General features: G+C 37.2%; 1 protein-coding gene across 12 annotated transcripts in view; it reads right to left on the reverse strand.

The window, feature by feature from the left end:
- The window catches only part of PTPN13 (protein tyrosine phosphatase non-receptor type 13), a 235368-nt gene that overhangs the window by 158396 nt on the left and 51286 nt on the right, over nucleotides 1–25686 (reverse strand). For 11 of the 12 annotated variants that reach the window (XR_003430610.1, XM_027095881.1, XM_027095880.1 and 8 more), the window contains exons 1-2: nucleotides 24878–24998; nucleotides 18660–18779 (exon numbers count right to left, since the gene is read on the reverse strand). Coding sequence is in view for 11 of the 12 variants with exons in the window: in XM_027095881.1 (XP_026951682.1) it covers nucleotides 18660–18779; nucleotides 24878–24887 (130 nt within the window). In the remaining variant the exon portion in view is untranslated. Of the gene's footprint in view, nucleotides 1–18659; nucleotides 18780–24877; nucleotides 24999–25686 lie in introns of those variants that run through there. The other variant, XM_027095877.1, reaches the window with a different exon arrangement.

A 25686-nucleotide genomic window follows, 5' to 3' on the forward strand; every position in this document is an offset into this window, starting at 1 on the left:
TTCACCCTCCTTCTCTAACTAAAAGAAAGGAATTTAAAGCAAATGGATTCAAAATCCTTCAAAGAATGCTAACAAAAGAATATTTAAAAATGAAATTCCAGAAGCTTGTAATTTGGTGTCCCATAATGTTTTAGTTGTGTGATGACTGTCCTCAAGAATGCTATTATTGTTTAAAAGTAAATCTGATGTGAACTGATTCCAGGACTCAAATGATTCTATTTAAAGACTTTTTCCAAACATTCCACAGAGAAAGTTGCTTAATCAAGCAGTTAGAGGCAAAGTTATAAATAAGCAGAAATTTGATATGCAAAGAAACATCTTAGAGCTTCTTTCCAATGTTCCCTTAAACTAAGCCCCATACCTGTATGTTTCCCCCCCACTGAGGGGTCTTACCATTTCCTTTAGATTGTCCCCTTCATTTAATTTTCTTGGCCTTCCAGTTACAGTATAAAAGTTAGAGAAATGATCATAACTGGGTAACAAACATGATGAGGCAAAACAATCGAAAGTATCAGCAAATCATCTAAAACACTCAGAACAACAATGAAACCATTTTGACCTGAAAAGTCCCTTTGCCTATCTAAGCACATATATGTTCTATTATAGTACTTGGCAAAATCTATGCAGAGGCCACTGTTTCAAACTCTGAAGGATCTGATGAAGTCATTCTATGATATAGAATTCTCTCAAAAATTCAGTTCATGTGTGCATAAAAATACACACACACACACACACACACACACAGACAGTGTTAAATCAATAATCTGGTGTAACAATGCACAAACAGAAAAAAATATGGTTTAGAATATTTCCCCTATATTTTAACATTTTCTTGATAGTAAAGCTTTGTGATAAACTATTTAAGGTTCACTGCAACTCACCAAGAAAAAAAAGGAGAGGACTCAAATCAATAAAATTAGAAATGAAAAAGGAGAAGTTACAACGGACACCACAGAAATACAAAGGATCATAAGAGACTGCTACAAACAACTATATACCAATAAAATGGACAACCAAGAAAAAATGGACAAACCCTTAGAAAGATACAAGCTTCTAAGACCAGATTAGGAAGAAACAGAAAATAAGAACAGACAAATCACAAGTAATGAAATTGAAACTGTAATTAAAAAACTTCCAACAAACAAAAGTCCAGGACCAGATGGCTTCACAGGTGAATTCTATCAAACATTTAGAGAAGAGCTAACACCTATCCTTCTCAAACTGTTTCAAAAAATCGCAGAGGAAGAAATACTCCCAGGCCCATTCTATGAGGCCACCATCACCATGATACCAAAACCAGACAAAGATACCACAAAAAAAGAAAATTACAGGCCAATCTCACTGATGAACATAGATGTAAAAGTACTCAACAAAATACTAGCAAACCAAATCCAACAATACATTAAAAGGATCATACACCATGATCAAGTAGGATTTCTCCTAGAGATGCAAGGATTCTTCAAAACCTGCAAATCAGTGTGATACACCACATTAACAAACTGAAGAATAAAAACCATATGATCATCTCAATACATATAGAAAAAGCTTCTGACAAAACTCAACACCGATTTATGATAAAAGGTCTCCAGAAAGTGGGAATAGAGGGAACTTACTTCAACATAATAAAAGGCATATATGACAAACCCACAGCTAACATCATTCTCAACAGTGAAAAGCTGAAAGCGTTCCCTCTAAGATCAGGAACAAGGCAAGGACGTCCATTGTCACCACTTTTATTCAACACAGTTTTGGAAGTCCTTGCCACGGCAATCAGAGAAGGAAAAGAAATAAAAGGAGGACTTGCCTGGTGTTGCAGTGGTTAAGAATCTGCCCGCCAATGCAGGGGACACAGGTTCGAGCCCTGGTCCAGGAAGCTCCCACATGCTCTGGAGCAACTAAGCCCATGTGCCATAACTACTGAGCCTGTGCTCTAGAGCCTGTAAGCCACAACTACTGAAGCCCGCATGCTTAGAGCCCATGCTCCGCAACAAGAGAAGCCATCGCAATGAGAAGTCTGTGCACTGCAACGAACAGTAGCCCCCGCTCGCCACAACTAGAGAAAGCTTGCATGCAGAAAGAAATAAAAGAAAGAAAGAAAGAAAGAAAGAAAAGGAATACAAATTGGAAGTAAAACTGTCAAATATTTGCAGATGACATGGTACTATACAAAGAAAATCCTAAAGATGCCACCAGAAAACTACTAGAGCTCATCAATAAATTCAGTAAAGCTGCAGGATACAAAATTAATACACAAAAATCTCTTGTATTCCTACATACTAATAACAAAAGGTCAGAAAGAGAAATTAAGGAAATAATCCCATTTACCATCGCATCAAAAAGAATAAAATACTGAGGAATAAACCTACCTATGGAGACAAAAGACTTCTACTCTGAAAACTATAAAATGCTGATGAAAGAAATTGGAGATGACACCAACAGATGCAAGGATATACCATGTTCTTGTACTGGAAGACCAAATATTGTCAAAATGACTATACTATCTAAGGCAATCTACAGATTCAATGCAATCCCTCTCAAATTACCAATGGCATTTTTCACACAACTAGAAAAAAAATTCTAAAATTTATATGGAAACACAAAGACCTCAAATAGCCAAAGCAATCCTCAGAAAGAAAAACAGAGTTGGAGAAATCAGACTCCCTGACTTCAGACTATACTACAAAGCTACAGCAATCAAAACATCATGAAACAGATGATGCAAAATCAGAAATATAGATCAATGGAACAGGATAGAAAGCCCAGAAATAAAGTCACATACCGATTGTCAATTAATCTATGACAAAGGGGGCAAGAATACATAATGGAGGAAAAACAGTCTCTTCAATAAGTGGTGCTGGGAAAACTGGAAAGCTACATGTAAAAGAATGGAATTAGAATACTCTCTAACACCACACACAAAAATAAACTCCAAATGGATCAAAGAGCTAAAAGTAAGGCCGGTTACCGTAAAACTCTTAGAGGAAGACATAGGCAGAACACTTTTTGACATAAATCACAGCAATATCTTTTGTGATCCACCTCCTACAGTAATGAATATAAAAATAAACGAATGGGACCTAATTAAACTTAAATGCTTCTGCACAGCAAAGGAAACCATAAACAAAATGAAAAGATGGCCCACAGAATGGGAGTAAACAGTTGCAAATTAAGCAAGTGACAAGGGATTAGTCTCCAAAATATACAAACAGCTCATGCAGATCTGTGTCAAAAAAACAAACCCAATCAAAAAAAAAAAAAAAAAAAAATGGGCAGAAGATCTAAATAGACATTTCTCCAAAGAAAACATACAGATGGCCAAAAAGCACATGAAAAGATGCTTAACATCACTAATTATCAGAGAAATGCAAATCAAAACTACAGCAAGGCATCACCTCACACTGGTCAGAATGGCCATCATCAAAAAATCTATAGACAGAGGCTTCCCTGGTGGCGCAGCGGTTGAGAATCCGCCTGCCAGTGCAGGGAACATGGGTTCGATCCCTGGTCCGGGAAGATCCCACATGCCACGGAGCAACTAAGCCCATGCGCCACAACTACTGAGCCTGTGCTCTACAGCCCGTGAGACACAACTACTGAGCCCACGTGCTGCAACTACTGAAGCCCACATGCCTAGAGCCCGTGCCCTGCAGCAAGAGAAGCCACCACAATGAGAAGCTCACACACTGCAATGAAGAGTAGCCCCTGCTTGCCGCAACTAGAGAAAGCCCACGTGCAGCAACAAGGACCCAACACGGCCAAAATAAATAAATAAAATAAATAAATAAATAAAAAAGTCTATAGACAATAAATGCTGGAGAGGGTGTGGAGAAAAGGAAATCCTCCTACACTGTTGGTGGGACTGTCAATTGGTACAACCACTACGGAGAACAGTATGGAGGTTCCTTAAAAAACTAAAAATAGAACTACCGTATGATCCAGCAATACCCCTCCTGGGCATATATCCGGAGAAAACCATAATCTGAAAGGATGCATGCACCCCAGTGTTCACTCCAGCGCTATTTACAATAGCCAAGACATGGAAGCAACCTAAATGTCCTTGGACAGAGGAATGGATAAAGAAGATGTAGTACAAAGTAATATTAGTCAACCACAAAAAAGAATGAAATAATGCCATTCACAGCAACATGGATGGGCCTAGACATTCTCATACTAAGTGAAGTAACTCAGACAGAGAAAGACAAATACCAAATGATATCACTTGTGTGGAATCTAATTTAAAAAAAAGAAAGAAACACACAAATGAACTTATTTACAAAACAGAAACAGACTTACAGATATCGGAAAGAAACATATGGTTACTGAAGGGGAAACATGGTGGGGAGGGATAAATCAGAAGCCTGGGTTGAACACACACACACACACACACACACACACACACTACTATATATGATAGATAACCAATAAGGGCCTACTATATAGCACAGGGGACTCTACTCAATATTTTGTGGTAACCTATATGACAAAGGAATCTAAAAAAGAATGAATATATGTGCATGTATAACTGAATCACTTTGCTGTACACCTGAAACTAACACAAGATTAGTAAATCAACTATACTCCAAAAAAAAAAAAAAAAAAGATTCATGGGAAATTACAGTCTATGTTCCAAATTGATTCCCAATTAAAAATTTATTATTTCCTCATAAATTTTGTTACTAACTTTTAAAACTTCAGTTTCTCTAATATGAAACAACAGAATAGCAACCGCTTTTTTGCAAATAAAATTATGCATTACAATTGGAATAAAGACATCTGTATAGGGACTTCCCTGGTGGTGCAGTGGTTAAGAATCCGCCTGCCAATGCAGGGGACACGGGTTCGATCCCTGCTCCCGGAAGATCCCACATGCCGCGGAGCAACTTAAGCCCATGCACCACAACTACTGAGCCTGCACTCTACAGCCGGTGAGCCACAATTACTGAGCCCGTGTGCCACGACCACTGAAGCCTGTGTGCCCTAAAGCCTGCACGCCGCAACTACTGAGCCCATGCACCACAACTACTGAAGACCGCATGCTCTACGGCCCATGTGCTGCAACTATTGAAGCCCGCGTGCCTAAAGCCTGTGCTCTGCAACAAGAAAAGCCACCACAATGAGAAGCCCGCGCACCACAACAGAAAGTAGCCCCTGCTTGCAGCAACCGGAGAAAGCCCACATGCAGCAATGAATACCCAACGCAGCTAAAAATAAAATAAAATAATAAATTTAAAAACATTAATAAAAACAAGACATCTGTATAATATAAAATGATAATGATCATCTCTTCAAAGACATTTTACATCATGTAAATTTTCTTGATGTAGCCAATCATTCAACAGCATTTAATAAACTCCTATAAGCCTTTGGTCCTCAAGAACTTATGTTCTGATATAGTATGTCTCAGACTTTGCTAAGCATCCAAATCTCTAAACTCACCTAGGAGATTTAAAAATATATAACAAACTGTCAGCTTCATATCATTCCTTTTATTATCTGACATCATTAATTTAGTATATAGTCTCATTTAATAAGTGAGGCAGTAAGGTGTAATGGTTAGGACTAAAGCCAGAAACCCCGGGTTCAGATCCTAGGTTTGACATTTGTAGCTTACACTGCGATCTTAAATAAGTTACTTGGTCTCTCTGTGCCTCAATTTCCTTATCTGAATAGATAAGGCTGCTGTGGGGATTAATGCAAAAAGCACTTAGAAATGTTTCTCGCACACAGAAAATGCAATACAAAAGTAGTAGCTATTATTATTTAATAAAACTCTGAAGATACCAGATGCAGACAGTATATCTAAGAAAAGTCTCTACTTAAGTTCATCTTCAATCACCTATTTAGCTTTTTCCCCCACAATGGAAGACAAGGAACATACCATACATAACAAGTACTGTTTCAGAATAACAAACTTCTCAAATTACTCTATTTTAGATCTTTGGGGATTTGAGGGGCATTTCTTACCTAAAATTCATACTAGAAATACAGATGATTTAAGATACAAAGTATCCTAAAATACTGTTTTTTTCTTTACTTCCTTGGGGATATATCTTCTATAAGTGTTCTATTTATTGCATGGCATTTCTAGTTAGCACAGATCCCAAATTTAGAAAAATCAGCTTAAAATTTTACAAGCAATGAACTTTGTACTTGCTGAGTAACTAACTACACATGTGAAATTGGTTTTACTGTACCTAGTCATTATCTTCAGGTATAACATGAATTATTAGATTCATGTTAATAAAAAATTATCTGAATGTACACATATCAACTATAGCAAGAGCATACAGTTTTAGAAATTTTTATTTGTAATAGAATTTACAGCATTCTGATAACACAAAATTATGCAAACTCGTCAGTCTAAATTGATATATATGAGCTTTTCACTAGAATAGGAAAAGACATTTTTATCTCTTACTGATGACATTTAATCACACAAAGACACACATTCTTTTCTTTTTTTTTTTTTTTTTTTTTTTGCGGTACACGGGCCTCTCACTGTTGTGGCCTCTCCCGTTGTGAAGCACAGGCTCCGGACGCACAGGCTCAGCAGCCATGGCTCATGGGCCCAGCCGCTCCACGGCATGTGGGATCCTCCCGGACCAGGGCACAAACCCGTGTCCCCTGCATCGGCAGGCGGACTCTCAACCACTGCGCAACCAGGGAAGCCCCTTTTTCTTTTTTTTTAAACACTAAACACAAGCAAGCCACCTATCCAAACCACAACCACTGGAATCTTGGTATGACTTAACACATCAATTAGGCTTTTAGTAGTTTTGTTTTGTTATGTACTTGCAAGACTCTTGAGGTAATTCCAAACCATGCATCTTCGTAACAAAACACTAATGAGATCTGAGTTTAACAAAAGTGATATATGTATGTAATCTATATTAGTAAAACTAAATTGGTTATGATGATTAAAAGCAATAGGGTTTAAAAACCTGGACAGTATGGATAGAAGGCAGCAGGTCTCTTAGCCTTTGCCCTCCTTTTCAGCAAACCTCCTTGGCCACCTGATCAGCATTAAAGAAACAGTTGTAGAAATATTTCTTCCTTCCGTTCTTATCATATTCTGAAGAAACTGCCCACTTTGTTCCTTTAGCATATTAAGTTCCTCCTCTCTGAGTTTTCTTTAGTGTTCACCTTTCCCACCAATGTTCTTTACCCACATCAATAAAAACTGCACACCTCAAAATTATATGACAAAATACTGAACAAAATGCTTCTGTAACTCTGTTTTCACACATTTCTTCTAGAATATAAGTGGTTTAAGAATAGGAAATATGAATTTCCTAAAGATCAAGTACAACACCATTATGATAAGGTAATTGCAATACTTGAAAAAAATGAATTTGTTTACAATGCTAACTCTAGACCACCAGTCCACACCTTTTAAAGGGGTCCTCTGCCCTGATCTACGACAATAACTTATCAATTTACATTCTGCTGGTCACAAAAAAAATTTTATTTTGATCTCTATTATGAAGAAAAAGTTTTCTTTCAACTTTCGAACACCAGGAACTCTAAATTATTCACTGAGGGAATATTCTGGATCTTCATTTTATTCACCAATCTTTATTACTTGTAGTTACATTTTCAAGTATGATTCAAAGGAAGTGTCAGCTTTTTTAACTGGAATACTAAAACAAACTTATTTACAAAGTACCTGATTTTCAGGGCTTAGGGGTAATTGAGAAAGCAGAGTCCTCCTGTCTCCTAACTCACAGGATTTTTGTGTGAATTCTGGAGACAGGGCACAGGATTCTATACAGTATTTTCTAAAAGCTTCCTGGGGGACTTCCCTGGTGGTTCAGTGGTTAAGAATCCGCCTGCCAATGCAGGGGACACGGGCTTGATGTCTGGTCCGGGAAGATCCCACATGCCACGGGGCAACTAAGCCCATGTGCCGCAACTACTGAGCCCACGTGCTGCAACTACTGAGCCTGCATGCCACAAGTACTGAAGCCCGCACACTCTGGGGCCTGCATGCTGCAACTACTGAAGCCCACGCCTAGAGCCCATGCTCTGCAACAAGAGAAGCCACCACATTGAGAAGCCCTCACACCACAACAAAGTGCAGCAATGAAGACCCAGCACAGCCAAATTAATTAAATTAATTAATTAAAGAAAGACTTATCAAATTGTATATTAAAAAAAAAAGCTTCCTGGGGATTCAGATGGGCACACCAATCTACCCGACACACAAACAGGAACCAATGCCCTTATCAGGGGCAATAAAATAGTATCATAGCTCAATTAAGTTGCGTCTTGACCTTGTACTTGCTCCATCTCTATGTCAATTAACTAATACCAAGGATATCATGAGATGGAATACGTATGGCTTTAAATCCTTCCTTAAAGCTTAAAAAATTTTTTTTCACTTTATAAAGCCAAGAATGAGGCATTTAATAAGAGATATGGTAAGCCAGAAAGTGTTATAAGAAACTATTTTATCAAATTATAATAAAGTCATTTTGTATTAGAAAGGCAGAATGACTACCAGAAATAATTTTAGACTAGAAGGGAGACCTAAACAGCTCTTCTCTATAAGAGGGAAGCTGAATAAATGGCACCAAACTGAGGACATCATTGACTGTGCACTTAGAAATGAATTCCCTTATGCAGCTGATAAAATTATCTTTATTTGGTTTTTTTTTCTATCTTGCTCCCAAAGGAAAGCAAACTGTAAATGAACTTCCAATGCACTTTGCTTCTTTTCTGACACTTTCTTAAATCCAATGAATATCTACATTGTATCTCTTCAAACTTTGAGGTGAGCACCTTTGATTTCTTCTACCCTGATATGTCAATGTGGTATTAAGCATACAACCAGTATGTGGAAAACATCCTGGGATTAATACCAATTTTTTATTTCCCCAAGGAGGGCCTAAACCTTGAGCGCAAAACTGTTTCTTACGTCTATCATATTTTAGGCTGTAGACTTCCAATAGACAAATTTGCTTGAAGGTGGTTTCTTTCTTAAAATGCACAAATCATATCTTATCTGAGTATTCCATTCAAGCAGTTGCAAAAATGTTAATCTTGAATGGTAAAGTCTCTTTAAAAACTTGATTTTATTGCTAGTTTAACAATTTTGTCTAAGCAATCTTGGAACCAAGTGCTAAGCTTCTTAAAGCACTGGCATTTCTGTTGCCACCTAACAACTTCATGACAGCCCCTGTAGATCACACAACTGCCACATTATAGTTTGCCAGACAAAATAAATTATAACTAAGGTAATTAGCAATAGAAATAACTTTTATAGTAAAGGCCCTTTATAAAGCAGCGGGTTTGGGGTTTCCCCCCACCCCAGTACAGAAAAGTTTCAGGTTAAAGGAGATCTTCTTCCACCCTTGCTACCTGCATAAAGCTGGGGAAAAAACACAAAATTTTAAAAGTGAACTCACCAACTTCTCTTCACTTTGAAGGACCTGGAATCTATACAAAGACTGAAAAACCAATAATATCAAGGGTGACTGTCATTTATTTCATTTTTGAGGAACTAGAGGCAAAGGTCAATGAAGATCAGTGTATATTTTCAGTTTGCAGAGGAAGGAAATAGTATTCCAGAAAGAAAATGGCTTGATTTATGATGACATGCTTCCACATAACCATGATCTGTAGCTGCTTACGAAAAACATTTTTGTGCTCACTAATGCTATTCTCTGCTGCTCTTCAGATTACCATCCTCCTATTTTACATTTTAAAGAAATTTTCCTTCTCAAAGGGAAAAGGAGGGAGGGGGCTTATTTGAATGGTAAACTATTCTATTTTTCAAAAAGAAATATAACGATATATTTCTTGTAAAAATGTTAACCATGACTGACACACATCACCCCAAGAAAAATCTTAACCTGTTACTAAGTGATACAAAGCATAAAGCCCCCTTCTAATTTCTATATTTGAGAAAAGAAACATGAGAATTGCAAAACGTTTTCTTTAAAAATCTTAGTTACATAATATGGAAAAATCTCGGTCAGAATGTTGAATAAAAGAAGTCAGACAGGGCTTCCCTGGTGGCGCAGTGGTTGCGAGTCCGCCTGCCGATGCAGGGGACACGGGTTCGTGCCCTGGACCGGGAGGATCCCACATGCCGCGGAGCGGCTGGGCCCGTGAGCCATGGCCGCTAAGCCTGCGCGTCCAGAGCCTGTGCTCCGCAACGGGAGAGACCCCAACAATGAGAGGCCCGCGTACCGCAGAAAAAAAAAAGAAGTCAGACACAAAAGAGTTCACATTGTATGATTCTATTTATATGATGTTTAAAGATTGTTTAAAAACTTATTTATGTGCTATCTCATAATAATGATTATTCTTGGTAACCAAGAATTGATTAGAAGGAAGCAGGAGAGAAGGCTTCCCGGGTGTTAGAAATGATCTAGGCAGTGGTTATATGAGTGTGTACATTTATAAAATTTATCAGGCAGTACAATTAATAATGCTCTTTACTATATATATTATATCTCATTTTAAAAAATTCCTGTATTAAATTAAAACAATAAATACAGTAAAATTACATTTGTCAGCAAAGATGGGGCTAGCGAGCATGACCTGTAGCTACTTTCCCCTCTAAACATATGACTCTTTAAATTTATAAAATGGCCTATTTGTCACATCTAGAGCCAAAAGAATTTCACATCAAAACACGGTAGACAGGGCTTCCCTGGTGGCGCGGTGGTTGAGAGTCCGCCTGCTGATGCAGGGGACACGGGTTCATGCCCCGGTCTGGGAAGATCCCACATGCCGCGGAGCGGCTGGGCTCGTGAGCCATGGCTGCTGAGCCTGTGCGTCCGGAGCCTGTGCTCCGCAATGGGAGAGGCCAAAGCAGTGAGAGGCCCGCGTACCGCAAAAAAAACCCCAAAAAAACCACGGTAGACAATAGTTGTAGGGGAGGGGTGGTTTACTACAAGTGCTTCATACACTTGTTAAACAACCCACATTATTCATTTTAAGAATGTTAGATATTAAATTAATTTCATGTTTTATAGTTTGTTTCCAGGGAACATATGGGGTAACTTTACCTGGTTCAAACACATTTAACTTGAAGGACCTGTTAATTCCAGCCTCATGTAGGCAGGGCAAGATGTAGCATGTCAAAGACAACTAAATACACCCTGTTAATCAAGAAAATTACTATTGTAAATAATTAGGAATGTAATATAAAGAGACTAGTTAGGATTTGGTCTTTAAAAGCTGCATAGACTATACAAAGATTTACTCAAAAGCTTTTAATCCACAAAAACTTTCCATATTTCTTATAAAGGCTTAAAACAAAACAAAACAACCAGTAAGTCAATTTGAAGTTCAGTGCTTTGTCTCCTTTTTCATGCATTGAGTTACTTACTCTCCTTTGGTTCCACCAGATTGGAAGTTTTACATTTTCTCTCTTTTTGTTTTGTGATTACTATTACAAACTTTAAGGATATTTGACTACGCAAATTCTAAAGTCAAGAAACCTACCATTCTCATGAATAGAATTAAACCCTTAAACTGTTTTATTCCTGTCATCTATCCCAGTCTAAGTCTTATTATTTTATTTATAATTTTAAATTTGACATCATTATTATCAATATTTTATATAGCCAATGCTTATTTAGATTTACCATCAAGTTGACTAATTCTTTTGCTTTCATTCCTTTTTGAAGGTTTCTTCTTCCTTCTGAGTTAAATTTCCTTCTTGCAGAAATACATCTTTCAGTAATTTCCTCAATAAGGGTTTGCTGATGGTAAATACACTGAATATGTATTTTTCATCCAAAACTGATGTTTTTCTTGAACCACAGTTTAGGACAGTAAATTCTAACTGAACATTTTAGTAGCCACTAGCCACATATGGCTTTTAAGAAAGAACTTGAAATGTGGCTAAGATAAGTGAGGAACTGAATTTTAAATTTATTGTATTTTATTTATTTTTTAATGAAGTATAGTTGATTTACAATGTTATGTTAGTTTCTGGGGTACCACATACCATATATATATGGTTTATTACAAGACAGTTCCCTGTGCTATACAGTAGGGCCTTGTTTATCCATCCTATATATAATAGTTGGCATCTGCTAGTCCCAAACTCCCCATCCAACCCTCCCCTTTGGCAACTACAAGTCTGTTCTCTATGTCTGTGAGTCTGTTCTGTTTTGTAGATAGGTTTGTGTCATATTTTAGATTCCACATATAAGTGATATCATATGGTATTTGTCTTTCTCTTTCTGACTTACTTCACTTAGTATGATAATCTCTAGGTCCAACCATGTAGCTGCAAATGGCATTATTTCATTCTTCTTTATAGCTGAGTAATATTCCATTGTTTATAGGTACCACATCTTCTTTATCCATTACTCTGTCCAAGGACATTTAGGTTGCTTCCATGGCTTGGCTATTGTAAATAATGCTGCAACGAACACTGGAGTGCATGTATCTTTTTGAATTAGAGTTTTCTCCAGACATATGCTTAGGAGTAGGATTGTTGGATCATATGACAACTCTCTTTTTAGTTTTTTAAGGAACCTCCATACTGTTTTCCATAGTGACTGTACCAATTTACATTCCCACCAACAGTGTAGAGGGTTCCCTGCTCTCCACACCCTTTCCAGCATTTGTTATTTACAGAGTTTTTGATGATAGTCATTCTGACCGGTGTGAGGTGATCCCTCATTGTAGTTTTGATTTGCATTTCTCTAATAATTAGCAATGTTGAGCATCTTTTCATGTGTCTATTGGCTATCTGTATGTCTTCTTTGGAGAAATGTCTATTTAGGTCTGCCCATTTTTTGATTGGGTTGTCTGTTTTTTTCATATTGAGCTGTATAAGCTGTTTCTATATTTTGGAAATTAAGCCCTTGTTGGTCACATCTTTTGCAAATATTTTCTCTCAGTCTGTAGGTTATCTTTTCATTTTGTTTATGGTCTCATTTGCTGTGCAAAAGCTTATAATTATTTGATTAGGCCCCATTTGTTTATTTTTGCTTTTAATTCTTTATTTCTTTATTTTTTTTATTACATACTAAAGAAGCAAAACCATATGTTCATTTCAGTAGATGCAGGAAAAAAACTGATTTCTTAAATGTGTAAAAGTTCTAGAAGAAAGCACAGGAGACAATCATTGTAACCCTGAGCTACAAAGATTTCTTAGATATGATATTAAATGCATGATTCATGAAAGAAAAAATGATAAAGTAGTCTTCATCATAGTTTAAAACATCTACTGCTCTTAACACATTATTAGGAGAATGAAAGGAGAAGTCACAGGTTGGGAGAAAAATATTTGCAAATCATGTAAATACGGTGAATTATAATGATTGATTTCTGAATGTTAAACCAATCTTGTATTCCTGAGGTCTACCTGATCATGATGTATTATAATTTTTACATACTGTTAGACTCGATTTGTTAAAATTTTGTTAAGAATTTTTGCATCTATGTGCATAAAGTATATTGGTTTATTATTTTATCTTCTCTAGTGTTTTTGTCTGGTTTTAATATTACAGTAATTTTAGCTTCACAGAAAGAGTTGGGAAGTATTTCCTCCTCTTCAATGTTCTTCAAATGTTTGGTATAGTATTGTTATTATTTCTTCCTTAAAATTTCAGAATTCCCTAGTGAAGCAAATTCCCTAGTGAAGCAATATGAAGTTTTCTTTGTGGCACATTAAAAAATATATATTCAATCATCTTAGTAGATATAGGGCCATTTAGGTAGTCTACTTTTTCTTGAATGAGCTTTGGTAGTTTGTGTCTTTTAAAGTGTCCATGTAAATGGTTGAATTTTTTCAAGAACTTTGTTCACAATTTTCCCTTATTACTCTTAATATGTGTAGAATCTGAAGGAATGTCACTTTTGTCACCTGATACTGGTTTTTTAAACATCTTGTTGCTATGCTCATAGGAGAGCAATCAATTTTAAAACTTTATTGTCCTGTATATATAAAGTGATTCTATAGCTCTAAAAAGGTACTGCTCGTGACTTTAAAAAGTTATAGTATTTCTGCTCTGCTAACATTAATTCTTATAAGTCATTTAAGTTGGGCCTTGTTTCCTTACCTCTAAAAATGATTAGTTCGGTGAAATGGATTAAGATCTTTCCAGCTCGAGGAGTTTGATTCCATAAATGAAAACATGTATGTGTGTGGGGTTCTGAGGTTATATATTTCTTATATATATTTTCCTTTCAGTAGCAAGGGAATTTCCCTGAAAGTGTTTATTCAATGAAAGCAATTCTACAAAACAAAAAAAGAACTTACTCTTTCACTCAATTTTGCTGATAAAATAATAGATCATTCATTCTCTAGTAAGATTGTTTTCTTAAACAGGTACCTACAAATTCTAATTTTTAAACACTTTTCAAGGAGGGAAGAGCAGAGAAGTTTATTTGATATTTACCCAGCTATCTGTAGTAATTTGTTTTTTTCACTCATGCATATAATAAGCAAATGTTTATAATAAAATACAGATTCTATATGCCCTGCTCTCTGCAACCTTATACAAATCTGTTTTCCAAAAACATTAAGAAATGCAACGTCTTCTCAATTTTCCAAGGCCACTTGCTAGTAACTCTTTGAATGTTTTTATTTTGACAATGAATCTTGATTGTTTTTTAGCACTTCTATTTATCAAAATGCTTTATTCTATTTTTTTTAACTGTTTAATTTACTAATTTCATTAAATATTGTTATATTTATTAAACAGGGAATCAGAAATGAGTATACATAAAGGGATTTTTATGGGATTTATATCCTTACCTAAGTAAGGAAGATTGGGTCTTTTCCTATGATTAGTTATGAAGGGGCAATTTTAGCAACAACCAATCAACCATTCTAATACCTTAAAATCCCACAGAGTCAAAAGATCTGTTTTCTGCCAAGAGCAACAGTTTCATAACTTAAAAAAAGAAATCACTGTTTTGGGCAACTAATATAATTGTAAGCTAAATTTTCCAAGGCAGCAATAATTTCATTTCTAAAGATTATCCAGAATGCACGTGAGAATAGCATTGTTTTTTTATTATCCAGGACCACTGAGCCCCTGCATGAGTTCATCCACGATGTAAAAGCTAAAATCTTAAGTGTGTATACATTTTTGGACATCAGCTACGCTTTCCCAATCAGTTAATAAGAGGAACTGAGAAACATATAGTTAGAAGTCATGATACGAGAGGACCCTTAATGAAATTCCTCCAGAACTTTTATTTCAGTGGCCACGTTTAATTTCCTAATTAAAGAATATCCATCTCCTTAGTGAGGCAAAAAAGTAAAATCCAGCTATCTATTATTTAAAAGAGATATCTAAATTACAATACAGATGATTTGAAAATTAAGGAAGGATAAAAAATATACTAGGTAAATGGCAAGGAAGCAGAGGTGGCAATATTAAGAGCAGAGGGACAGAATTTAAGGCAATGAGTAGTTAAAAGGGGGGGAAGGGCTTACTTTATAGTAATAGAAGATCCAGTCCATTTAAATTAGTCGTTAGCCATTATATCTATCATAAAATAGCACAAACACATGACAGTAGTAAGAAAACAGACAAAGACATCATTATAGTAAAAAATTTAAACTATCCCTAAGAATCTGCCAGAGCAAGTATACAAAGTAATTAGGATATAGAAAAAAATTTAAAAGCACAAACATTAACAACCTTAAGTTATACCTTAGAAATAGAAAAAAAAAACACATTCTATTCCCACAGAATATTACAAAACTAAACCATGTGCAAGGCCACGACAAAAATCTCAAAAATTCTAAAAAGTAATCACACCAATCGTGTTTTAATATTCACAAGACAGTAAAACTAAGGAACTTATAACGAAAGGAGAACGACGTATCATCATCACCATCATCTAAATGTTTGGAAACATATTTTTTTAAACTTTTACTTTTCTTCTTCTCTGAAGAGAAATTCATTTGAAAATTATGTCTTTCAACAAGGTCATGCTTAGGTATCATTATTCTATGAATACTGACCACAACAATTTTGTCTTTAAAAAGGACTTAAATTACTAGGAGGCTCAAAAAGATGAAAAAATATATAATTTTCTTGATCTGTGCTCAATAATCCCCTAGTAGAAATGCTTACTTCCAGCCTTCTATTTATAGGAATGTCAATTTGCACTGAAAAAGACACAGGAACAACATACAAGTTCAAGAAGATAAAGGAAAAAAAAATCCATAAGAACTAAAAGATTTTTGTAACAGACACAGAAAGACAAAGAAAATCACTGTATTTTACCTGCTGTTTTCCCCATAACACTCCTAGTGTTATTCATAAGGGTATGTACTAGAGAACCAAGACCAACACCTTTCATCCACAAAATAAGCAAACAAAATAGTTATTTTATTTCAGTTTGTTAAAATAGACAGGAGAAGAACTTGTGGCAAAAAGACATTGTGCTATCAAATAAAAGGAATGAAAAACCATAGATTTTAGGTAAACTAAATAAAACAAGCCTGAGTTTCCTCCAAATAAATAGAAATTTCCAATTGGCAATCACGATAGTTGGTAATCTCGACTGTCAAAGAAGCCAAATTCAATTTCTCTATATTACTGATGTTAGGCTGTGAACTGGACTGAAGGCCTATGGTAACCAGCTCCCACTGGACAGTGTTTAAGATATACCTGCCTCACAATTAATTTTATGAACACATCCAGGAAATCTCTTTATTGTAATATGCCAATATGTCATGCAATAATTCCATCTCAATGATAAGGACTTAACATTCAGACATTCGATCTCTGTTAACATTACAAAATTTGAAAGAAGGAACACACTTAGGTACTCACAGTGTGCGAAACACTTTATATTCTATGAGTCATGGCCAGGGCAGTGATCTCGCTATTAGCATAATGAAAAAAGGTATTATCTCTCCCTCCTCTGAACATCCCTAGCACTACTGTTTCTCTCACACACCTGGCACACTGTTTTGAAGTAGTAAACTTTTCATATGCATCTGACTGATCTGAGTCTATCCCTTAAGGGCAAGCAACTGTGACACCTTCTACTTACTGGCATCTTCCACACAACACCTCACAAGAAGGAGATGCTTTTTAAATATTGACTGTTGTTAATTAACTGAGTAATAATGCCACCAACATATCCTTCCTTCAACAACACCTCTGCAGCATGGTTACCTGCTCTGTACTCCAGAGTGCCTATACTTTCTGAAAATTCTCTGAAAAATTAAAATGAAGCAAACAACAACAAGGTCTACTTAAAATAACTAGATTTTAGTTAAGTGGCATTAGATAAAATGAGTAAGTTTTCTTTAAATTAATCCTAACTCTAATCAAAGATCTTCAAATATCTAGGTTTCTCCCTCTGGATTAGAAAACAGCAGCAACACCAAACACTATCATCTATCCCCACTCTTCCCCTGTGCTCTAGACTTTGCTTAATCAGTGGTCACCTCTACACCTTCCAAAAGGTTCCCATGGCGCCTGGTCTTCAGCAATTCAGTTGTATAATGGTTCTCAAACTTTAAAATGCATCAGAATATCCTTAAAGACTTGCTAAAACATAAATTGCTGCTCTACTCCTAGGGTTTCTTATTCAGTGGGTCTAGGGTGGGCCTAAGTGTCTGCATTTCTAACAAGGTTTTAGGTGATACTGGTGCTACTCATCCAGGGACCCACTTTTTTTTTTTTTTTCTTCTTTTTTTGCAGTACGCGGGCCTCTCACTGTAGTGGTCTCTCCCATTGTGGAGCACAGGCTCCGGACGTGCAGGCTCAGCGACCATGGTTCACGGGCCCAGCCGCTCCGCGGCACGTGGGATCTTCCCGGATCGGGGCATGAACCCGCGTCTCCTTCATCGGCAGGTGGACTCTCAACCACTGCGCCACCAGGGAAGCCTGAGGGACCCACTTTGAGAACTCTTACTACCCTCAAATCCTCCCCTATTTCTGTCATGCTTATTGTGCTTAATTAATTCAAATCAGTTTTAAAGTTTAATTCTTCCTTTAGATGAAGCGTGGTTTCTTTACTACGCTAAATAGGTGTTGGACATGTGGTGTGAATAGCAAACACCATCTTCATGTGGAGCTTTTCAGCATGATAGCAAATGTTTTTAGACAACCAAAGGGAGATTGATTCTCTAACTTTTCTAGCTCCAAAATGCTACACAACCATTTGGACCACGTAACCACCTCTGCAGGGAAGCATCAAACTAGTTATTCAGTTTGCATTATCCCAGGGATGTGCATATAATTCTCTCTGCCAGGAATGTTTTTCCCTCCCTCTTACCTGGTTAACTTCTCTTCTTTTTCAGGTCTTAGCTCAGGGGAGATTTATACAGGGAAGACTTCGTTTCCATCCTCTTCACCAGATCAAATCCTCCTACTATGGGTTCTCACAGAGTCAACTGATTCCCCTCCCTGGTAGCCCTTGTCATGATTGCATTTTTTACATTTGTTTACATAAATATTTTATTAATAGCTATCTTCCACGCTGGACTGTAAGCTCCAGAAAGACAGGGAACGTTTTTGCTTTTGATCACCATTATATTTTCAGTGCCTAGCACAATATCAGACACACAGAAGATGTTCCAATGAAGGCAGACAAGATCAGAGCTTTTTCAGCCCTAAGAGAGATAAGAGAAAGCATTCCTTTCTATAGTCTGCCACCCTAGCTGCTTTTCAGCTACCCCCACCTCCCCACACACATGCAAAAGGCCTTACCTTTTCTGAATAATTCTTGAAGACTTTCGGCACTTTGATTTAATACAGCCCATATCTCTTCCTCCTGCAGTGGTCCACCCCGAACCTCCAGGGCCTCAGCTAGTGTCACATGCATATTACCTAGGAAACAAGGGTAACAGATGGTCTACACATCAGCCACTTTACTGCACTTGCAGTAGTGAAAGTTCTGCATCAGTAATGAGACTATGAGGTCCCTGTTCACCTGAGTTCTCAATATGGCCTTCAATGTAAATATAATATAGTCCTACAGCTTAAAGTCACAGAAGGTAAAGGAGTTAAAGAACTCTCAAAACAACCATTTGCCCTAGCCCAATAGGGTCAAATTCAGAGATAGAACTGGAGAATAGCCATAGTGGTGGTGACTACTTCATGGGAGAAGACAGAGACCTCAGGGTACCAGAGATAACAAAGTGCAGGTAATTAAATCAAAGCAGCCAGACTGAAGTTCCAGGTTTCATGCTATTCATCCTAGGTAAAAAGAATAGACAGGAGACCCTACAGCCATGGTGGAAGAAGTTGGGAATAAGATGGAACACATTTTTTCCATTCACTAATTCATTTCTACATTTCTAATATATACACTATAACTATAAATTTTGCACTGAATGAAATTAACTATTTCTAGACCCAGCTTTGCTGCCAACTTACCATTTGCCCCTGGGGAAGTCATTTTACCTCTAAACTTCAATTTCCCATCTGTGACACAGGAATAATAATAATAGTAACAATAATGCCATTTTGAGGTGGCTATGACAAAGAAAGATGTTACACATGTAAACATGCTTTGTAATCTAAGACGTTATTGAAGTTGAATTAATAAAAAGGCAGGGTACTTCCCTGGTGGCACAGTGGTTAAGAATCCACCTGCCAATGCGGGGGACACGGGTTCAAGCCCTGGTCCGGGAAGATCCCACATGCCGCGGAGCAACTAAGCCTGTAAGCCACAATTACGGAGCCCGTGTGCCAAAACTACTGAAGCCTGCGCGCCCTAGAGCTCGTGCTCCACAACAAGAGAAGCCACCGCAATGAGAAGCCTGCGCACCGCAATGAAGAGTAGCCCCCGCCCCACCCCCGCAACTAGAGAAAGCCCACGTGCAGCAACAAAGACCCAACGCAGCCAAAAATAAATAAATTTATTTTTAAAAAATAATAATAATAAAAAATAAAAAGTCAGAAAGATGCCTCTGTGGTGACATTTCTGTAGGGTCAGTTTTTTTTTTTTTTTTTAAAGCATTCAACTAAGTAGGTGATATATTGATAAATTAAGATTTTCTATGGGGCTCAATAATCCTATTTACATTTTGGAAGAGGGAAATGCAGCTAGTCAAAATCCTCTTATATAAATTTTACTAAATTGACCCTCCTTGAAAAGAAAGTTGCTTTTGTAGTGATTACTAAGATTTTTACACTAACCAAACTAATTTAAGAATAATGTATATCTACTGATAGGCAGAAGCAGTGGGTTTGGAAAAGAAACTAGAAGGGGAAGAAAATGTTAAATACTTATTTTCTGTAATTATATCCTTCATTAAATTTTAAAATTAACCTATAAAAACATCTCCTTCAGATAAAAGTCGACTTTGTTTAGTCAGCTAACAATATTTAATTAAAAGAAAAGCTAATATTTTCTTTTAATTTACATTTATGGTACTTTAACACAGATGGAAAAAAAAAGCAACTACAGCTCTACAAATGAGGCCAGGCTTGTCCTGTTACTTTCCTTTTCAAATGTTTACTATAGCATTTTATTCTTAGAGTCTGCCTTGAGGGGTGTCTACTTAAATGCAGAATGTGGTAGTTAAAAGGGAAGATATAAGATATTGCTTTGAAAAAGCCAAAGGGGTTTTTATTCAGCTTGTACAAAAGAGATTATTCAGACCGCTCCCCCCAACTCTCTAAGTTTCTCATGTACTTTATTATATGATAACACTGTAATAGCCCAGTTATTAAATTAAAAAAAAAAATAGAAGCTTCATTCCTTTCTGAAAGATATCTGAGTAATCTACACAAAACACTATGTTAAATTGGAAGTTTTAACAGAAGATACTATTAGCAATCAGATACCAAAGTGACTTGTGAGAAAGACTACTCTGTAGCAAATTTCCGAAGTAATATGAATGAGATGAGAACCGGTTAGACCGCTCTAAAGCCTACACACAGGGTATAAAGAGTAGGGAGAAAATTCCATCAGGAGAATTTCTTTGAAGAGAGTTGTACTGATTTTCATGCCTCCTCCAAAGCAGTAGGGGTGTGGGAAGGTGCCTTAGAGTGCTTGGTATATGTTCCCTGGAATTTAGGGAGGACACCACAGACTCATGTCTGATACTTTAGGGATCTAAAGTCTTTGACCATCACTGAGGCAGCAGCCAAAGGGAGGAGAGGGCAAATAGAGAGTTGCAGTGAGGAAGCATGCTGTATTGGGAGCTAGCTACTCTTCCACTGGTTGGGCAGGGGCAGAGGGTAAGGTGGACAAGGAGCTGGGCCACACAGCCTCCGGTTAATGAAATCCCACCCCGAAGGTGAAAATGTCCCCAAATTTAGATTGTGGTGATGGTAGCAAAACCCTAAAGCAGTGGTCCCCAACCTTTTTGGCATCAGGGACCAGTTTTGTGGAAGACAGGTTTTCCACGGACCGGGGGTGGGGGTGGGGGGTGGTTCGGGACGATTCAAGTGCATTACATTTATTGTGCACTTTATCTCTATTATTATACTGTAATATATAATGAAATCATTATACAACTCACCATAATGCAGAATCAGTGGGAGCCCTCAGCTTGTTTTCCTGCAACTAGATGGTCCCATCTGGGGTCTGATGGGAGACAGTGACACCCGAAGTCTGTTGCTTACGTCCAGTCTACTCTGTAAGATGCAGCTTAATTGTCACTTGCCACTCACTGATAGGGTTTTTGTTTGTTTGTTTGTTCTTTTGCGGTACGCGGGCCTCTCACTGTTGCGGCCTCTCCCGTTGCGGAGCACAGGCTCCGGACGCGCAGGCTCAGCGGCCATGGCTCACGGGCCCAGCCACTCCGCGGCATGTGGGATCTTCCCGGACCGGGGCACGAACCCGTGTCCCCTGCATCGTTAGGCAGACTCTCAACCACTGCGCCACCAGGGAAGCCCACTGATAGGGTTTTGATACAAGTCTTCAAGTGACTGATTTATTATGGTCTCTGTGCAGTCAAACCTCTCTGCTAATGATAATCTGTATTTGCAGCCGCTCCCCAGCACTAGCATTACCCCCTCAGCTCCCTCAGATCATCAGGCATTAGATTCTCATAAGGAGCGTGCAACCTAGATCCCTCACACGTGCAGTTCACAGTAGGGTTTGTGCTCCTATGAGAATCTAACACTGCCGCTGATCTGACAGGAGGCGGATCTCAGGTGGTAATGAGAGCGATGGGGAGCGGCTGTAAATACAGATGGAGCTTCACTCGCTCGTCCAGCTGCTCACTTCCTGCTGTGTGGCCCGCTTCCTAACAGGCCACGGACCGCTACCGTGGCCAGGGGTTGGGAACCCCTGCTCTAAATGGTTTTTTTTGCGGTATGCGGGCCTCTCACTGTTATGGCCTCTCCCGTTGCAGAGCACAGGCTCCAGACGCGCAGGCTCAGCGGCCGTGGCCCACGGGCCCAGCCGCTCCGCGGCATGTAGGATCCTCCCAGACCGGGGCACGAACCCGTATCCCCTGCATCGGCAGGCGGACTCTCTACCACTGCGCCATCGGGGAAGCCCCTAAAGGTATATTTTAAAAGGGTAAATTTTATGGTATGTCAAGTATATCTCAATAAAGCTGTTAAAAAAATTCTCCCCAGAGTACCACCTGAGGTTCCCACAGTACTAACCAGAAGGAGGAGGAAGTGAGGGGAGGTGGAGGGGGAAGAAGAGGAAGTACGAGGGGAGGGAGAAGAGGAAGAGGAGGAAGAATAATTAGGTGTTGGCTAGTGGGAGGAAAATTTTTTTGAAGCATCACAGGAAGTATATAGTTCCAGTGAAGGACTCTGAAGAACCCAAAAACGTACACACAAAAGGGTCAGCCTTAAGCATATCACAAGCTCAAAGATAGCGAAGCCATGTTATAACAAGAGTCAGGTAAACAATTGTTTGCTTCTCTACCTTTCTTCCTGCCACCAGTTTAAATCCTGAAGCAGTCAAATATAGCAACTTGCAAATGGAAGAGGTAAGCAATAAAAAGAGAAGCCAACCACACTGCCTCCTACTTACTGTTAATCCTAGCTGGGGAAGGGAAGCGTTTTAGTTTTGAATGAAGACTGAAATGGTGCTTAATATATTGACTAGGCACTTTTATTTATGGAATTGACATTGTATTTGAAACGTGATTGTAGTTATTACTATCAAAGAATAAGGAGAGAATTATGGACTTGAGTTTCCTTATAGAGGCAAGAGAATAACTTCCCCACATGAAGGAGAAAGAAGGAAAAGAGAAAGAGAGGAAGGAGGGAGGGAAGGGGGGAGAGAAAGGAGGGCAGAAAGAAAGAAAAGTGATGGGCACAGTAAGATGCTTATGATTATCTATTATAAAGCAAATGCTACATTCACACACACAAAGTGTTAAATCTTAAGATACTGGTTTTCACTTATTTTTAAAGAGATTGGTTTTTAAAATAAATTTTTCCTATAAGTAAGAAAATGAAAAAGTAAAAGTAACTTCAACACAACAGAATTTTTTCCACACTTGATTGTTCTGTCTACAAAGATTACTAATTACACCTCTATTTCTTGATTCAGTCAGGTCTGATTTATGTTATTAATCCTCTTTTGATTTTTATTTAAAACATTTTTTGCCTACTTAGTGTAGGATCTCTATGCATCTCTGGTTGGAACTTGTTAGACCACCAAAACATAGACGGAACATCTGTTTTTAAAAGCAATATTATCTAGTTAACAGAAGAGATTAGACATTTTATATGTATAACTTTGCTAGAAAAGAGGTTTAAGATTTTTAAAAACTGCCTCAACCCCCTAACCACCCAATCTCAAGACAATGTAATGTTAAAGCAGCTTTCTAAAATTCAAACAAGTAACAACATACCTATACCTTATAAATTGTGTACCATCACCAAGTTTGGTAATTGCCTATCATCATCATCTCTCTCTCTGTTATTTTTATTCACCTTTACTATAGCTCTCCAGATCAGTAGATCTGAAAGGAAAGAGAAGGGAACAAAAGAAATGCAGAAGTGGAAGAGAGATGCAACAAAAAGGAAGAAAAAGGAGAAAAAAATTTAAAAGCTTGAATTCAACCATTAGATGAGGGAACAGTTATGAAAATTCTAAAGAGTTTATTACTTCAGTTGTTTCCTTTAGACACAGTACTAGATAACTTGGAGTGTAGAAATATGACTGGCATTATTTTACTGTCAATAAGGTCCTGCTTTACAATAAACATAACCATATTATTCACTTTTATTTCCTTGAAAGTGGTAGGGTACATGATAACTATGCTTTTGGAAAGACTTTCAAATAAGAATAATTATATTACATAATCAGAATCATTATTATGTTTTTGGTTAACATAGGTATTGTTGTCATGACCTTAAAACTGTGCCCACAGAATCAGATAAAAACACAAAAGGATTCTAACAGATGTCATTTTAATCCTGAAGGATTTGTGGCACTCGCAAATAGGAAGCACATAAAAATGATTCCAAAAAGAATGAAACAGAAACAGTTTAACTGAATCCAATCAAGTGATACCATGACCCATCTGGGGGTAGACTAACGAATTAGGAATGTTAAAATAGATTCTAAAGAAATAGGACCATAAGAGTACTCTGTTTCAAGAACAAAGCAACTATAAAATAGAGCTCTATGTGTGCCACGAGTCTGGGGCAAAGACACACTCATCATCCTGGCTAAAGACATCTCTGGTCATTAAGAAATCATAATGAGTTGAGAAAGCAATCCCCAAAATTACAAGCATCTTTAACCCGGGATGATTTACAATGAATTTTATAAAAGTTTAAGAGAAGCAAGCCCATATATTAGTATTTTTTTAAGTTAAAGAATCTGTACATATTTGGTATTTTAGCTGTTTATAAAGTTTAAGAGAAATAGGTCAGTTAGAATAATAGATTTGCCTTGTGATTCCAATTTAAATAATGTAATTGAGAAAATGAGTTCAGGCTTGTATGAAGTACCACTGGAACATATAAGAGAACTTAAGTCTTAGCATACTTACAAGTTTTCATTAATTAGAGACTTATTTAAGTACTCAGGAAGACTTTTTTTGGCCGTACCGCACAGCATGTGGGATCCTAGTTCCCCTGACCAGGGATTGAACCTGTGCCCCCTGCAGTGGAAGCACAGAGAAGTCAACTTTTAATTGTATGAATGCAGTTTAAAACAGTTAAAGGATTTTAATTAATAAAGTTTGAACAATGGGATTATACACTCAATCAAAAGGTGCCTTAAAAGTGACTATCAGTCTTTTCTACAAGTAAAATAAAATAATTAACCTTAGAAACTTAAGAACTAGGTTTTAGAATTTGTAATTTAATAAGAATACTCATTTAAAAATAATTTTCAGTAAGCTTTTCTATATACAGGAATACCTTGGATACCATTTATTTTTAAGTTAGGAGAAAATCATTGTGATCCTGGATGAGACAAATTTTTCTTAGATACAACATCAATGTGTGAACCATGAAATAAAAACATGGTTAAGACTTCATCAAAATTAAAACCTCTGCTCTTTGAAAATAACTGCTCAAAGAATAAAAAGAAAAGCCACAAATTAAAGGAAAATATTTACAGATCACATAACTGATAAAGGATTTATATCCAGAATATATAAAGTACTGTCAAAACTCAGTAATAAGAAAACAAACAAAGCAAATTTTTTTTGTCAAATGGGCAAAAGATTTGAATAGGTATTTCATTAAAGAAAACACATGGATAGCAAATGAGCACGTGAAAAGATGTTCAACTTCAACAGTCATTAGGAAAACGAAAATTAAAATGAGATACTGCCACATAGCTATCAGAATT

This window comes from Aethalodelphis obliquidens, unplaced genomic scaffold (assembly GCF_003676395.1).
Source record: "Aethalodelphis obliquidens isolate GAN/ISIS:26980383/991018 unplaced genomic scaffold, ASM367639v1 scaffold95, whole genome shotgun sequence".
In the NCBI taxonomy this organism is placed as follows: domain Eukaryota; kingdom Metazoa; phylum Chordata; class Mammalia; order Artiodactyla; family Delphinidae; genus Aethalodelphis; species Aethalodelphis obliquidens.